General features: G+C 43.9%; 1 protein-coding gene across 4 annotated transcripts in view; it reads left to right on the top strand.

Annotated features, from left to right (window-relative positions):
• The window catches only part of zeb2a (zinc finger E-box binding homeobox 2a), a 55065-nt gene that overhangs the window by 26920 nt on the left and 9570 nt on the right, over positions 1-18575 (top strand). For 2 of the 4 annotated variants that reach the window (XM_044365345.1, XM_044365347.1), the window contains 6 exons: positions 6459-6746; positions 10397-10465; positions 11325-11519; positions 12261-12475; positions 15268-15376; positions 16620-18508. In XM_044365345.1, the coding sequence (XP_044221280.1) occupies positions 6459-6746; positions 10397-10465; positions 11325-11519; positions 12261-12475; positions 15268-15376; positions 16620-18508 (2765 nt within the window). The remainder of the gene's footprint in view (positions 1-6458; positions 6747-10396; positions 10466-11324; positions 11520-12260; positions 12476-15267; positions 15377-16619; positions 18509-18575) is intronic. The other 2 variants (XM_044365346.1, XM_044365348.1) reach the window with 1 other exon arrangement.

Raw genomic sequence — 18575 nt, 5'->3', positions numbered from 1 at the left:
CAACAAAAAAAAACAAAGAAAATTGATCCAAAATCTAAATCAGATCTTCAGACCTTCATGTGTACAATAAAACTCATGAATCACTGTAATATTAATAATTATAAAATCATCTTCATCCATCTTTACTTCTTTATTGAACAAGTCATCAGTTTTTCATCGTCTGCACAGCAGAATCCCTCAGCTGGTTTACATTCACATCCATCATATACAAATTCATCTAAACCTGCTTTATTATTTTCATAGAAACAATTAGTCAATTATTAATAACTCAATCAAAGGAAGATTAATTAAACAATAATTTTGAGCTTTTGACAGTCAGATGGGACTTTGAGTTATTTATGGTTGTAAAATAATCTTAATATTAAACCTAATATTAAAAACAGAAAGTATTTATCTCAAGACATCATGTTATGAAGATTGTCCTCACAGAAAAAAAAAACAATATTAAAGGTTTAATCGCTCAGAAAACAAAACTATTACCACGATGTAAAAGCTTGTAAATACTCTCATGTCAGTTTTTAAACTGACTGTTTTCTATCACCGTAAACTGAATATATTTGATATATATATATATATATATATATATATATATATATATATGCAGATGCAATTAATCTGAAATAGAGAATCATGATATGACCTCTGCTACTTGTTTGTAACAGTCGTGTTGAAACAGATAATAATAATCTAATATGTTGTAAATGTTAATAATGTGTGGCAGGAGCAGCTTCAGGTGTTGTTGTCCGTGTTTGTGAAGCGAGTGTTGTGTCAGGGAGGCCTGTGTTGGCTCTGTGTGTGTGTGTGTGGGTGTGTTGATGTGTGTGGGGGGCCGGCGGGGGCCCCTGAACATTTGTTGGGAGCAGTAACATGTGCGCAGGCCGGGCACAGATGGTGTCTTCATATCAGAGGAGGAGGAGGAGGAGGAAGGCTCTCCTCTCTGCTGTGGTTTCCAGCCTGTTGCACCGGGCCCCCGCAGATTAATGGTGCTTTAATTCAATTAGGGGCCGGACACTGTTGACGCCTCACGGCGGGGCCCGACCCACCACTTCCTGTACCGATGACACACCCAGAATGCAACAGCAAACATGTGCTCAGTGAAGTAAAGCGCAGCAGCAGCTCTGTCAGGCAGAAACTCACCAGCTTGTTTAGTTAGAACATGAAGCTCCGTTCCTGGTTGTGAAAATGTCCGGATCACATGATTATATTTTCACAAGCACAACAAACTAGTGAAGCAGCAAACAGAACAGTGTTTCTGCACATGCTCAGTGGCGTCTGTCTCACACAGAACTGCTCTCCAGAGACTGAAAACATGATTCTGTTATCAGTCTTTGACCAAACTCTTGATGATGAAGGAACATGTGACCGGTGCAGCGGTGTGACTCACTGACGTGTTTTAATCAGATATATCAGCTTTGATACAAACACAACACTTGTTAGTAGATCAGTTCATTGTTGGTTTGGATCCAGACATGAAGACAAAGATAGAAAATCATCAAAATATATATTCAGAGATGAACCGTTTTCATCACACAGCAACAAAATGAACATTCAGGGTTTTGTATGTTATCTGTAGGTGTCCACATACTTCTGGCCATGTATGTGTTACTTGCCTGTGTGTGTGTGTGTGTGTTGCTCTGATGCATCACTTCCTGCTCGTAGCCGCTAGGCAGCGACCTCATTTTCCACAGCAGCATCTGTCTTACCTTCCCCCCCCCCCCCCCCCCCCCCCGCAGTGGTTCAGGTGATCTGCTCTCAGGCGAGAGAGAGAGAGAGAGAGAGAGAGAGAGAGAGGGAGGGAGGGAGGGAGGGAGCTGGTTTCATCTCTCATTACCTTGCAGCGAGCGGCAGGATGTGGACGCAGCACCTGGATCTTTGTGTGGATTTACAGCCGGATGGTTTCTGTTTACTGGTTTTGATGGTTTTTACACCTGGATGATCAACACACACATGATGGGATGTTTGTATCTGAGCTGATGAGGAGATCAATCAGATCAATCACATCAATCAGACGTTACGTTTACTGTGAAGGATGGAAATCTGTCGGAGCTGACGGTGATTTGATCCACCCTGAAGCCCCGCCCTCCTCGCTCTGCACTGTAGCGTCTCAGCGAACGGAGAGCTGTGATTGGCTGCTGTAATTTGAGCCTCACATTCAGGTTTGATGCTGGATGGATGTTTGATGTTGAACTGCAGGTCTGCTGATAGTTATTAGTTATTATTTGATCATCAAAATAGTTGCTGATTAATTTTCTGTCAAACAACTGATCAATAGATTTTAATCATCTGTGATTATTTATCAAGCAGAAGATGAGAAACATTCACTTCTTCCAGATTTTCTGTTTTTCTCTTCTTCATCTCTTTGATGGATGATTCTCTCTAATATTCATATGCAGATATATATAAATATATATAGATATAAATATATATATAGAGAGAGAGAGAGATATATATGCATGTATTTAGTCTCTTCAGCTTTTTGAAAAACTTCATGAAAAATAAAAGATAAGCAGATTTAGAGGAAGTGTTGTTGTGGATGTTGCAGTTTTAACATTAATATTTAATGTTTAATATTCAGATTTACTGATAAAACTAAAGATTTGTGGAATCAGCATCTTATTGGCTGAAAATGTAGAATAATCAGTGATTGGTCGGCTGTGTGGAGGCGAGACACGCCTTCTATATGTAAACACCAATGACAGACCGTCTAAATATCTTATTTATCGTATCGAAGTGTGATGGATGAACCGTCCGTGATTCAGCCTCCGTTAGTGTTTGTTGATCAAGTTTGATTTTGTGTTTTCATGTTTTCTCAACTTTGTGTTTTTTTGTTCGGTTTGTTTCATGTTTGTGTTTCTACGTGTTTGTTGTGTTCATGTTTTTTTTGTTGGTTTGTTTAGTTTAGTGAAGTTTGTGCGTGGGGTTCACGGGTCGGAGTCCTTTAGAGAAAGGAGGATAAAAGAGGAGGAACGGAGGGAAAACAGACGAGCTTTTGCTTTTTCTTTCCTTCTTTCTTTCCGCTGCAGCACCTGCACTCGATCTACGGATCCTTAGAGAAAAACCAGCAGGACACATGAGCCAGTGTTCAGTCTGATCCATGTAACATAACATAATAACATAATAACATACCTTCTACCCACCACCTGCCCGGAAACCCACAGACACCCCCCCCCCCCCCCCCCCCCCACCCCCCCACAGAAACAGCTGGAGGCATTTGTTTGCATTAAAACACGAGTCTGTTCTTCCGTCCAGAGAGAAACAGTTTGGGCAGAGGAGGAGAGGATGACGACACTGTGAGGAGGAGGAGGGAGGAGGAGGGGGGAGGAGGGGGGAGGGAGGAGGGGGGAGGAGGGAGGGAGGAGGGAGATTAATGTGTCTTTGTAAAACGCCCTGGTCGTAGGAGGGGGAGGGGGATGTTGGGGGGGGTAATGCTCTGCGTCGTGTCGTCTCTGCTTTGTCCTCCGACTGGTCGCTGCAGCTCCATCAGAACAAGTTTTACTTTCACAACACGTGCAGAGCAGCAGCTTGACTTTAAGGTGTGTGTGTGTGTGTGTGTGTGTGTGTGTGTGTGTGTGTGTGTGTGTGTGTGTGTGAGGAGGTACAAAATGGTGGACGGCAGTGTTTTCAGATGAGCCCGCTGCGTTGCCCCCGGTGACATCTGCCACTCTGCCAGAGTCATGTGACCCGGCAGGCAAACAGCGCCTTGAATGGCTTTTGTTTGGGAGGTCAGCGTGTCTCTGTGTCCGCCTGCTGCCCACCAATCACAGCGCAGACACTCACCTTCAGTCTGCACATTTAAGGTGGAATTATCTGATATTATTAAAGAGCAGGAATAAACTTCATTTACACATATAAGAAAACAAACAGACACAACAGGAATCAGTAAATAAGACGTCTGGCTGTTTATATGTTAATATATATAAATATATTCTGTATACATTAATGGACTGTATTTGTTTATATGTTAGGATGCATTTATTGATCAAATATCTAACAACTTACTGGGCTTAAATGCAGATAAATAAGATAAATAAAACTAAGAAACAATATGAAAACAACTACAAATCAATCCATTTTTATTTCTGGAAATAATCGTGTTCTAGTTTTTATAAGTTCGTGTTTATGTGTCGTTGAGATCATCAGTATTTTCTAGATGTATTTTCATGTGAAGGATGTGAATGTGTCTCCGTCTCTGCTGCAGCAGGTCAGACGTTCTTTCAGCCAAAAGGCAAAGACCACAATAGCAGAGGGTGTGTGTGTGTGTGTGTGTGTGTGGGGGGGGGGGCGGTGTGGGTAGCGGGGGGGTTAAGTCGTCGAGCGAGATCATATTATATCCCAACATATACCTTCGACCACACAACGAGCATTCACGTCTCACTTTTCAGCTTTCTTTTCTTCCTCTTTTCTTTTTTTGCTGATCACAGAGGGCATTACCCCGTCTGAACTCCTCTAAATCCTGCTGGTCACACCTCTTATTAAAGCCGGGTCTGTCCCACGCCCCCCACCCCCGCCCTCCACCCCCCCCACGCCACCCCTCCACCTCCACCCCTCCACCCCTCCACCCCTCCACCCCCGCCCCTGCTCTTGGTATTCAGCCCAGGTCAGCAGATTTCGGCCCGGCCCACCGTGGCTCCCCTTTTTAATTTGCACCTGTTGCGCAGTTGTCCGGGAGGCGAGAGCTGCAGCTCGCAGGCAGACAAAGATCATATTATGAGCAGATATGCAGACTAATCTCCATGTGGCCGAAGGCAAGAAAAAAACCTGAGAAGCTGTATTTTATGTTCTGTTCCCTGGGAACCTGCGACCGCTCGGATGTAAAGCTTTACAGTTTGGAAACTGGCAGCAGATAAAATCCCCGAAGGAGCAAAAGCTTCAGTCCAGCCACTTCCCCAGAACACCCCCCAACACCCCCCAACACCCCCCAACATCCCCAGAACACCCCCCAACACCCCCCAACACCCCCAGAACACCCCCCAACACCCCTTAACACCCCCAGAACACCCCCGTACACCCCAGAACACCCCCCAACACCCCCAGAACACCCCCCAACACCCCCCAACACCCCCAGAACACCCCCAGAACACCCCCCAACACCCCCGAATACCCCCAGAACACCCCCCAACACCCCCAGAACACCCCCCAACACCCCCAGAACACCCCCCAACACCCCCCAACACCCCCAGAACACCCCCCAACACCCCCCAACATCCCCAGAACACCCCCGAAAACCCCCCAACACCCCCCAGAACACCCCCCAACACCCCCGAACACCCCACAACACCCCCCAACACCCCCGAACACCCCACAACACCCCCCAACACCCCCAGAACACCCCCCAACACCCCCGAACACCCCCCAACACCCCCAGAACACCCCCCAACACCCCCCAACACCCCTTAACACCCCCAGAACACCCCCCAACACCCCCCAACACCCCCAGAACACCCCCAGAACACCCCCAGAACACCCCCCAACACCCCCGAACACCCCACAACACCCCCCAACACCCCCAGAACACCCCGAAAACCTCCGAACACCCCTTAACACCCCCAGAACACCCCCCCAACACCCCCCAACACCCCCAGAACACCCCCAGAACACCCCCAGAACACCCCCAGAACACCTCCCAACACCCCCGAACACCCCCAGAACGCCTCCCAACACCCCCGAACACCCCCCAACACCCCCAGAACACCACCGAACACCCCCCGAACACCCCCTGAACACCCCCAAACACCCCCGGACACCCCCAGAACACCCCCAGAACACCCCTGAACACCCCCCAACACCCCCAAACACCCCCAGAACACCCCCCAACACCACAGAACCCCCCCGAACACCCCCAGAACACCCCCGGACACCCCCCAACACCCCCACAACACCCTCAGAACACCCCAGAACACCCCCAGAACACCCTCAGAACACCCCCCAACACCCCCCAACACCTCCAGAACACCCCCCAACACCCCAGAACACCTCCCCCTCCCCCACCTCCTCCACCCCCCCACCTCCTCTTCCTCCCCCCCTCCTCCCCCCTCCTCGCTCCTGAGCTGGTCGCCGCCGCCGCTGCAGATAAGACGCCATGTTGCTTTATTGGAGTCAGTCTGACACTGCTGGTTCCCATGATGTCATAGAGCTGAACTCTGCTGTTCTTCCTCCTCCTCCTCCTGCTCCTCCTCCTCCTCCTTCTCCTCCTTCTCCTCCTCTCATCATATTTTTGGTGGTGTTGCTACTTCAGTGCAGTAAAGGATGTGAGTTGCGGTTCTGTCCCAGTTCTGAACCAGTTCTGAACCAGTTCTGAACCAGTTCTGGAACATTTACAGCCTTGAGTCCCCTGAGAGTCTGAGCTGGACCAAAAAAGCCTCCCAGTGCAGGAATGTGCCTTCCTCCTCCTCCTCCTCCTCCTCCTCCGGATGTTGTCATAGAAACCTAACATGCCGGCTGTTGTTGTGTTTGTGTTGCAGTGTTGAACTATGAGAATGTGGTGGAAACGGGTTCGGAGACAGACGAGGACGACAGGACGCTGGTCTCCGAGGAGAACGGCCTCGCTAATGGCGGCGGCGGAGGAGGAGGAGGAGGGGAGGATGAAGAGGCAGGCAGCCCGGCCAGCGTGCCCACTCTGGAGGCGTCGCCGCGGGTCGCCCACGCCCTGCTGTCCTACCACGGCCAGGAAGGGTCAGAGGTCAGGGAGAACCTCCACCACAGCTGGAGGCTGCGGGACGACACCAACGGACACCTCAACGGCGCCGGTGAGTCCTCTTCTGGAGCTTTCACTCAGACCACACGGTCTTCATCATTCAGTTGTTGTGGAGCTGTAGATGTTCAGGATGAGAGCGCATGATACGACTGAAAGCTCCTGAAAGCTCCTGAAAGCTGCTAAATGGACCGTTTAAGCTGAATCAGCTGCTTTCAGAAAACAGAATCAATGTTCAGATTCAGGAAACTTTGATCTGCAGACACGCTGAGCAGCATTATGACATCATCGTTCATCAAAACAATCATATCAGTAATCAATAAAACAAGGCTTTCAGCTGATCATCTTATGTATCAAATGTCAGAACTTACGAGCTTTCAGCCGCGTCTCATGGTCTTCCTCCAGTGAGTGCAGCAGGTCAGGTGACTTCGGTCACATGATCAGAGGCGGTAGAGCGATCGTAAACGTCTCTGAGTGAAGACCATGACGTACATAAGTGGAGTAAGTTGGCCTTTGAGTGTGTTTAAGGTTAATATTCATATCGATGACGGGAAGAAAACAACAGTCATTTAAAAAAATACCAAAGAGTTAAACGTCTGAACATTCATATTATATATTATATTATTATATTATTATATTATTATATATTATATTATTATATTATTATATTATTATATTATTATATTATTATATTATTAATAACAACGTTTTACAGAACGTGTTTGTTTCTGCGTGTATCGATGCAGAGATGTGATTTATTTAGATCAAATCTGATCTTGTTCCTGATGAAGTGGATGCTGCTGACAGGACAGTTGGTGTCAGCGGGCCACAAAGACAAATTCTTTTAATTAGGATTCAAACGGGATCGTTAGGGGGAGCGGGACTCATTAACAGCACTAAATGAAATCTGGAGCTTTATGAGGGTCATTTACATGCATAATAAGGCCGGCAGGCTGACAGATACAAACCGACGGCAGCGTCCATCCATCTCCTCTAATGACCTCGCTCAAACTGCATCTTTAAAAGATGAAAATTACAGAATGAGAAGCTGAAAGCTTTTAAGTCAGAGAGACGTCATCGTCATCATCATCAGAGTGAAGAAACATTCACAGCTGCTGCAGAATCAGTGAGATGATAAAGAGACTGTTCTCATAGTTTCTATAGTTTTAGTGGCGTTGAAGCGGCCTGCTGGTCCGTCGCAGAGTTGGTCCACCGAGGGTTAAAATACTGAGCGTTGACAACATGACATTATATCCATTAAATGTGGGTTTAATCAGCTTGAACCACAGACTCTGGCTGACATGTGGGGTCCATGTTTGGTAGATTTTCAGGCACTTATGAAGTCGGGGCTTTCAGAAACGTTTCCCAGTTGTAATTATGACGTGAATGATATTCTGGAGCCTCATGTGACTGCAGGACGGACGTGAAGCTGTTTATGAATGAAACGTCCTGCTCATCACAGGTGCAGTTAGCGTTTGTTGGACAAACCTGACAAGAAGAGTTTATGAGGAGAACGTGAAAATGTTCTTTCATGACAGTGATTGTAGTGTCGAGCTGCTCTGAGGAGCAGATGGCATCTCGCAGAGATATTCTCGAGTACAAACAACACCTCCGGGTGAGGAAACTCTCTGCTCCGACACAGAGAAGCTGCTACTATTTCAATCAATCACAGACAGAAAACTACAGATCAGCTGCTCTCACAGAGAGACGGATGAAGAGAAGAAATGTAATAAAAGCAAAAAAGGGAAGAAACAGAAAGAAAGAAACAAAATGGAAATAGAGGATGAATAAAAACGTAAAAAGGAAATAAAGTAGAAAGAATGAAAACTATCAGCAGAGGTGTTTTCAGACAATAACAGAAGCAGCTGTTGACTCAGAGAAACAACAGAACCACAAACAGAAGTGAAAAGCTCATTATTCTGCCGTCACCTCCATCTTGTCTCTCGAGGAAAGAAAAAAAAAAAGGAGAATGGAAACACAAAGAGCCTCCATTTTACTCTCGACAACAACAACAAGATGATGAGTGGGTGAAAATAGAAAGGAGAGAAATGTCTCCCAGTGTTTCCATCAGAGGAAACCACACCAGCTTTCTGTAACTGGTTAATACCAGCGCAGTGATTCAGTGAAGGGCGGAGAAGACGACGTTTTACCGGACGTTCAGACATCAAACTGATAACTGGATCCACTGTCAGAACAGAACAACACCTTTCTTTATGTTTCCTGACTTTTGGTGATTTCTGCCGTTTATTGCTGGTTAATTATTCAAAGATTCTTTCACAAGACAAACCAGAGTGTTGTAGGAAAATCTGCTCGACTGTCTCTGTACGAAGAGAAAGACATGAAAACATTTAGTTAAAACAAGCTTCAGATGAATGAAAGAGGTCAGAAGCAGCCTGAGATCTGACTGTCAGCTGATGCTGGATCAGCGTTAAAACAGACGTCACAGTGTTCATTAGGAAAATAAATATTATTCACACATACAGTAAAGAGCTCGGGGCCTAATATTGATCCCTGCGGGACACCTGATCAACATCACCTTATCAATAACCGGTGAGTGACGGGACTGAAGATATTAAAATATGACCTAAATAATATCATTTAGCTTATAAGATAGAAACTGATACTTGGTACCTTCATAATGTCTGAAATAAATATAAATAAAACATTTGTATAATGGAAGTAAACCTGAACTACTGGTTCATACTGTCAGCAGCTTTATTTACATCTTAACTGTTTTTTATCTTTTATCTTGGAGGTTCAAACCCTCATCTGTCATATTATCAGATGTTATCAGATTGATCACATTCAACCAGACACGTGATTCAATTCAAACCTCGTTGGTAGAAACACATTTTTCTTTAATATTTTGTAAAATACTGAACTTTTTATTATATGTTTTATACTGGAAGTAAACAGGAAGTGTTTAAACACTTATTATGACTTTATATTAGTTTGAGCATCATGAGATGTAAACAGAATTATTTCATAATGTTTATATTTAATGTTTAATCACATTAAATAGAAGAACCTGTTTCAAACCTCCAGCTTTAAACTTCAAAATGTAATCACACGTTTTTCATCTATTCTTAGAATATTAAACCTTTAATTGTATTAAATTCTTTAGATTGGAATTGGAGGATCATACATTCAGATGATGAAGATGATGATGATGATGATGAACATTTTCATGCTTTGTCATAAATATAAATATATTTTATATTTATAATTGTTACGGAACGTCTTTTCATGCTAAAAGAAAGTGTGCATAAACACACAATACAATTTCATATTCATGTATGCTTCCTCCCTCCCAGGGTTATGGGATGTGGGGGAGGCAGACCCCCCCCCCCCCTCCTCTCTGTTGTTATGGAGGAGGAGGAGGTGTGTCCCCCCTTTGAAGGGCTGAATGAAGCTTATGATACTTGTGACTCCTGTTGAGGAGTCACATGAGGAGGCCCAGGAGGAACAAACACAATAGGCCACAGTTGTAGGTTCACTCATTATGTGGAAAATACCTTCAGATTGTGATTCTGTCAGGGAGGAATCCAGCTGACCCGCCTGCAGCGCTCAGACCTCGTTTATCCAAAACCTCCGTCAGACAGCCGAGGAGGAGGAGGAGGAGGAGGAGGAGGAGGAGGAGGAGGAGGAGGAGGAGGGAGAGATGAATAAATGTCTCTGTCTGTTTTCTGTCGTTTCATTTAACAGATGACAGGAAGGACGAGTATGAAGCTCTGGGTCCGGAGGCGTCTCTGCACGCTGTGGGAAACGGAACAGGTCAGATCAATATATAATAATCATGTTCATATAATAATCATATATCAAGGTGATGTATGAAAGACCCCGCCCCCTGCATCAGCTCGTTATCAGCTCGTTATCAGCTCATACTGTCTCATCATTCAGATTAAAGGCAAACACAGTCAGGTGTATGGAAGCCCATTCACGCCAAAATTAAATACATTAGCAACAAAATTTAAATAAGCATGTTCAGTCAGAAATATGAGTTTATGTCAGATAATTCTGAAAATGTTATATGTAGAATAATGTTGATTTGTTAAATTTAAGTTACTATTTCATATTTTATTACTTTTATATATATATATATATTTTATTTTTATTTATTTTTACCAGATTTTTACCAGATTACAGTGATTTTTCTAGAGAACTTTCTGGGAAATTATTCCTAAAATTGTTTAGAAATTGTTCCAAATTATAAACCCAAAAATAAAGATTTGACTTTTTTATGTCTTGATTCTGACTTTGTATCTCTTTATTTATCACTTTATCTCATTATTACATCATAAATCTGATATAATAATAATAATAGTTTTTAACCGGTCCTAACCAATGACAGCACACCAGACGGGTCATAAAGTTATAAAGTTCCTGCAGTGGAACTTTAAAGACCTTTAAAAGAACACAAGCAGCAGGTAAAGGTGTCCCACAAGGCTCTGTTCTGGATCCTCGCTTGTTCTTTTATATAACAGCATCTCAACCACTTATTTTACACATTTTTATGCAGATGATTGTCTTATATTCCAGACTTATCTCCTCATCTGACCTGAGTTCTCTTATTAAACACATGTTTGTTGTTTTTAAACCCTGAACTCATCACCTGTTTGTTTCTCGTGTGCAGTGAAGCGACTGGAAGGCGTCTCTGAGCTGGACGAATACTTTCTGAAGCGTAAACTGGAGGAGGGCGACGGTCACCCGGCAACAATCGCCGAGTACCTGCAGCGCAGCGACACCGCCATCATTTACCCAGAAGCCCCGGAGGAGGTGACGCGACTGGGCACGCCCGAGGCCATCGGTCAGGACGAGAGCGAGCACGGTAAGATACCGACAGAAAGATAAAACTAAATAATGAATCGTGACTTAATCGTGAGTAAGTAGACTTAATAAGGGCAAAATTAACCAAAACAGAAAAATCTGTTGGAGATGAATGAGAGTAAATGAGCTTTGATGTGGTCGAATAATAAAGCTGAGACACAAACAGAAAATAAAACAATTTCATTTATAAAAATTGTGAGAAAAATGCCAAAAAAACGGGATTTTTGAGTTGTAAAATAAATAAATTGCATAATTACTGATAGGATTTTATAAATAATGGAAGAAAAGGGAAGTGAACAGATCATGGAATAAAAACTGGTTTATAAAATCAAATGTGTTGAGAGTGAATGATCTTCATGTGGATTACTGACCCTTTAAGGTCATTAAAAAATGCAGAATTGTTTAAATAAAGGAAGAAGAACTTGAAGATGACTGGAAGTAAATGAGCTTCAGTTTTACAGCTGAGAATATTCAAAGGTCATAATGTGACAGCGATGGAAAAGAAAATCAGTTTAATCACTTTTTATTAATAAAAATAGTAATAAAATATTAAAAACTGGGGCATAATGTAACTTAAATTACATTTAAGGATCATATGACCAAAAACAATCAGAATAATAGTAATAAAATCATCATCATCATCAGTCACACCTAAGCTAAACACACCAAACTCCTTCCTGTAACACTGAGTCCTGTTTCCCATGATCCTCCATTCTCTGACCTTTGACCCCTCTGACTGTAGACCTGCCGCCCGGCACCGCCGACGACTTCGCCCAGCTGCTCACCTGTCCGTACTGCGACCGCGGATACAAACGCCTGACGTCTCTGAAGGAACACATCAAATACCGCCACGAGAAGAACGAGGAGAGCTTCACCTGCCCGCTGTGCGCCGACACCTTCAGCCACCGCACGCAGCTGGAGCGTCACATGACCACACACAAGCCTGCCAGAGACCAGGTAACAGACACCACATCTGTCACATGATATCCCGCTAATTTCCCCTTAAATTCCACTTTAATTGTATTTAAATTCAGTTTAAAGCTGAAAATATTCAACATATTCAAACACGTCTCTCCAGATTTCATCTTTAGAGATTTTGGGAATAAAATTCAGTGAGTTTGATCAAAGTTCAGACAAACATGAGTTTGTTTGTGAAAGTAGAACAAGTTTATTTTTAAGACCATTCAACATAACATATTAAAATGAGATGCAATGTCATATAAAGACACACAAAAATAGCATCTAAAAAGCAATAATTATTGTCTTTATGAATTAATCTGCAGATTATTTTCTTGATTCGTCAATTTATTCTTCAGTCTTTACTGTAAAATCTCAGAAAATGCTGAACATTGCAGTTTACTGTCATAGACAAGCAAGAAAACCAGCAAATATTCACATTTAAGAAGCTGAATTCTGTGATTTTTTTGCTCAGAAAAATTATTTAAGCAATTAGTTTATTGTTCAAATTGTTGCTTATTAACTTTCTGTTGATCAACTAATCAATGAACTAATGTTTCAGCTCTAAAACTACAACAGAATAATGGATTACAGGTGTTTGAACGGGACATTATATAAATCTCATGGTGAGATATTTAGCAGTTTTCTATCATCTATCAGCAGGTAGATGTTGAACAGAAGAGGCTCCAGAATCGAGCCTTGTGGGACTCCACATGTCAGTTTAATTCACTCAGAATGACAGAAAGTCGTCCTGTAAATACTGTTTATAAATCTACTTTATTGTCATTGTGATTACATCTTTTGGTTTTAATTGAATCAGCTTTTATTCTGTGTAATTACTTTTTTTCACTCAGTAACTTTAAAGTCCAGATGAAATGTAACCCTTTTAGATCACATCCAGTCGTTTTGTGCATCTATTTAACAATATAAGTTCTTTGTATTCTTATATCGAAATCCAATCATGTTTTCTTCCTGTAAAACAAAATGTGACGTGTTCTTACGTAGCTTTAATCAACCAAGTTCAATTAATAAAATCAATCAATCTTCAGCTTTGATCAGCACAGAGCTGAGATTCATTACGACTCGTTTCATCCCGCCTGTCTGTCCAGTTTCACCTGGAAATACGTCACCATACTGAAGTTAGATGCTCTCAGATGATGTTTCATCTGGACTTTAAGAAACATCAATACAGTTAATGATTATGTATGTTAAGGCTTTGATAAAAATGTAAAATGTGTACCATGAGCACACACAGCACTGTTTGTTTCTGCTCTGTGATGATCAGACTTTATAAACTTTGTTCTGATCACCTGGTCCTGCTCGAGCTCGTTAGCAGCTGCATTTACTCGTTTCCCCTCAAGCTGCCGCCTACAGCGAGGCATGCGTGGGATGTGCGAGCATATTGACTTCCCCGGGCCATCTGACTTTTTACATCAGCTGTTGCTGGAACTGTAACTGGAACAGATTTGATTAGAAATCTCCACTAATCAAGATACATGCAGGCCTTTTTTTTCCTTTTCGTTTCATGGCGTTCACTGTAAATATCTCACATTGTGTCATTTTCAGCAGCGTGTAAATATAGTCCAGGGTGTGAAATAATAATCTAATAATACACTGGTGTTAAATGTTTCCTGCCCCTCATGATCCAAAATTCACATTAGAGTCGGTAACTAAGCAGTGAATCATTCAATTTTCCAATTACTCTGTGATTATAATGAGATTTCCTGAGTTAAGCTCGTCAGCTTCGGACCTCAGATCACCGTCACAGAAGCAAAAACTCCCTCTCCTCATACCTGACCCCCCCCTTCACCGCCCTAAACACAAGCAGATGGTCTTTTCCCTGCTGCTTTAAAGAATCATAATCCCCAAATGACTTTAAGTGCTTGTTTATTTGTGTACTTCCTCTGAGTTAAACTGTTAAAGGGAGACAGAGTCGAGGCCGGTGACTCATGTCAGGACTTATGTCACTAAAAACTCACTAAATCTGAAAAATAACTTGTTTCTATTTGTTTATTTTGTAATTCAACACAAACTTTTTTAATCCAGGGCAGCGTTCACTACAGGTGAAAATGTTAGAACTTCATATTATGGTGTAACATTTGCCTTACATGTGACAGTTTTAATAAAAACCAGGACACATGTATGACTTTATATTAGATCACAATCGTTTTAATGTCATACAGTACCTCATTCAAGTTGTGTCCAAACGTTTGACTGCGTCTGTATGTGTGATGTTGTGAATGTTGTTCTGTTATGTCGGTGAAGGTAATGAATCAGTTGTTCTGGTCTTTTATGTCTTTTGTTTGATTTTAAAATCAAAAAGAACTCAAACCAAACAGGACGAATACATTTTAAAGCTTTTTATCCTGTTAAATGAGCAGAAATGAATCTTCTTCAGCCGGAGTTTATATTATCGTCTGAAACGAAGGGATTTCAGTGAACACGCAGCTCCCACTTGCTCAGCTTCAACTTGTACAGTCGCTGCAGTCGAAGGGGGACGGCGTCTCCCCCCCGACACTGTTTGTGTTTGTTTATCTCCTGATTTGCATTTCAAATGGCGGGAATGCACCTACACCACAAACCTCTGAACAAAGTCAGCCCACACTGTTCTCAGAATGTGTTTCACCGGTGAGTTAATCTACGAGGAGAATCTATCAGATCTGCTTTACAAACTACTATTAAATTCCCCCGTCAGCTTCAGTCCCACAGCCTCGTAATCTGCTTCCCTCTCTGCTCACCGACTCCCACTCGTCCTCCATCACATGAAAACTTTTTTGTTTTTCTCTCTGCAGCCGCAGCTGCTGAACGAAGGAGCTGGAAACCGCAAGTTCAAATGCACCGAGTGTGGAAAAGCCTTCAAATACAAACATCACCTGAAGGAGCATCTGCGCATTCACAGCGGTGGGTCGTCCTGCCTCAGGCCTGTCCCCGACACACCAGTCGGTCTGAAAATGACTGGAGAGTTAATAATCTTCCTCTGCAGCTCTCTGTTCAGTGACTCATCACATTCTCTCTTCAGTTAGATGACCTGTTTCATATCTGAGTAATTCAGCTGCACAGATCAAAGCTGAACAGAAATAGAAACAACTGAAAACTTTTCTTTGAATACTTTTAACAATGATTTTATCTTTTTGAGTAAATTTGTTCTTTAACACATATGCAGCTACATGAATGATTCATCTTTACTTATTTATGTCAAGTCATCCTATAATTCACTGTGATGTTGGTTAAATATTGATTGTGTAGTGTTGCCAGATTTCACTGACAGAAAGCCTCACATGTGCCCAGATGTCATAAAAATAGACCACATTTTTAGATATTATATGTTTTTATAGTTATACATCTATACAAGATTAACCATATATAGAGAGACTATTAGTTCAAGCCTCCAGTCTGGTATGATAATATTTTGTTGGTTATAAAATGCTTTTAACTTAGCTTTGGCTTTAACTTAACTTAGCTCAGTCGCTAACAAGACAATAAGTCGTACTGGTTTCATGGCCTCCTGAATAGAGGATCTTCAGTAAAACTGCATGTTAGCAACACAGCTAATAAGCTACAATAGCTTCTTTCATTTTGGACTCTCCGGCTCTCACAGGTCAGCTCTGGCAAGACGGTTAGCTATTGGTCAGCGGGTCAAAGTTCACCAAAGACATGAAAGATTCATTTTAAAATAAATGAAGTCGTTGATCACAGAAATGCCATTAAAATTAATTTCACCGTTTTAATTGCTGGTGTAACCGGGTCCTTACAATAATACAGAAATATGTTTATGTGAAAGCTTTTACACATAGGTGACCTAATGTGACCAAATAACTGGAATAGAAAAATAATTCAGCCTAATTTTAATGAACTAGAATGTAATTTTCTTTCAGTCAGTGAGTGTCACGTCTACCAGAATCCTGCAAATCTCAATCATACTAATTACAGGAGAGGAGCAGTTGGTCCAGTTAAAGTAGCCTGAAAAACACCCAAATGGTACAAACAGTAGCTCAAATTATCCACCTAAAACCATTTTTACCCGCCCATTCAAATAAAAAGTAAAAGACTGTCCAATCTGGCAACACTTACAGTTTACTGAACTACAAGTTGAAATAGTTTTTATCTGAAACTCAAAATAATTACATTTCCTGTTGTGTTCCAGGTGAGAAGCCGTACGAGTGCTCCAACTGTAAGAAGCGGTTCTCCCACTCCGGCTCCTACAGCTCCCACATCAGCAGCAAAAAATGCATCGGACTGATTGCTGTCAACGGACGAGTACGCAACGGAAACAACGGCAAGCCTGGCTCCTCCCCGAATTCTACGACCTCATCGCCTGGAAGCCCCGCCCTCGCCCAGCTCCGCCACAAACTGGAAAACGGGCGACCGCTCGGCCCACAAGACCAGCAGGGTCAGCTGGACATCAAAGCCGAGCCGATGGACTTCAACGAGTACCGGCTGCTGATGGCCTCTCAGTTTGGGGGACCGGGTGTCTACATGAACAGCCGTGGTGGAAGCCCCCTGGGTATCCATAGCTCCTCCCAGAGCCCCCTTCAACACCTGGGTGGCCTGGGCATAGACCTGCCCCTGCTGGGCTACGGAGGGCCTCTTGGGAACAACCTGAGCGAGGTGCAGAAGGTGCTTCAGATTGTGGACAACACGGTGTGCAGGCAGAAGATGGATGGGAACCCAGAGGAGATCTCCAAGCTCAGGGCCTACATGAAGGAGCTGGGGGCCCAGATGGAGGAACAGAAGCTGGCCCTGTCCTCTCAGCAAGCCAGCTTCCAGGTGGTGGGCCACAGCAGCCCCACCAAGAGTATCATTGACTACACGCTGGAGAAGGTCAACGAGGCCAAGAGTCTGATTGACGACTCCAAGAGGCAAGTGGATGTCAAGAAGGAGAAGCCGAACCACTCAGTGGATCTCAGCGAGGAGAAATCCCATGACGGCCAGAACCAGTTCCTGCCGTTCTCCTGCCAGTTCTGCAAGGAGAGCTTTCCTGGGCCGATCCCACTGCACCAACATGAGCGCTACCTGTGCAAGATGAACGAGGAGATCAAAGCGGTCCTAAAGCCGGCTGAGACTAGTCCTGCTGGCCGCAGGGGGGCGATGTCCTCTGAGCTGTCCAGTAACGAGCGGGGCACCAGCCCCATCAACCCCTTCAAGGACCACGTGTCAGTGCTCAAGGCCTACTTCGCCATGAACACTGAACCCAACTCAGAGGAACTTCTCAAGATTTCAATTGCTGTTGGCCTTCCTCAAGAGTTTGTCAAGGAGTGGTTTGCCCAGTGGAAGAGCCAAAACCATGGAGGCGGTCTGAGGAAAAAGTCGCCCCTTCCTGACCACGGCGGATCAGACGGCAACCACACCTTGAGCCGGTCACCGGTGTCACTTCCTGCCGTAGATTTCACTAACGGTGACGCCTCCCACAGACTCACAATAAATAACCAGTTTACAGCCAACAGGCAGACAACAGGGGACAAACCACTAGACCCCTTGGACCACTTGAGGAACAACACTCCGTCACCCCTCAACCTTTCCTCCACTTCCTCCAAAAACTCTCAGAGTAGCTCTTACACTCCAAACAGCCTAGCCTCTGAGGATGCCCATGGGGATATACCACTGGATCTGTCGCTGCCCAAACACATGGCGCAGAAGAAGCGACACAGACCCAATGGTTTCAGCATTGAGCACAATGGTGAGCTGCAAGACCAGGCATCCAGGCCTTTAGATCTAGTCAACATCAAGAAGGAGGTCCTGGGCTCGGATGGTGGAGGGAACTCCATCCACCAGCTGGAGAAGAGTAGCAGTCCGATCTTTGGGATTAATCCCTTCGCTGGTGGCCCTGTCTACACCTCCCTGCCGCCTCATGGAGCTTTTCCTCCGCCTACTTTCATGTCTCCTGCCCAGGCCACCATCCCGGGCCTCAGGCCATACGCAGGTCTCGACCCCATGAGCTTCCTGCCCCACATGGCCTACACCTACGCCACCGGGGCGGCCACATTTGCTGAAATGCAGCAGAGGAGAAAGTACCAACGGAAACCAGGTTTCCAGGTAAAGGTAGCAAACAGTCTATATGATGTCAGTGTTGTAATTTTTACAAGGCCTCCGAATCTGCTGC

This window comes from Thunnus albacares, chromosome 11 (assembly GCF_914725855.1).
Source record: "Thunnus albacares chromosome 11, fThuAlb1.1, whole genome shotgun sequence".
In the NCBI taxonomy this organism is placed as follows: domain Eukaryota; kingdom Metazoa; phylum Chordata; class Actinopteri; order Scombriformes; family Scombridae; genus Thunnus; species Thunnus albacares.
The sequence above is the reverse complement of the archived record's forward strand: the minus strand, read 5'-3'. Positions and strand labels throughout refer to the sequence as shown.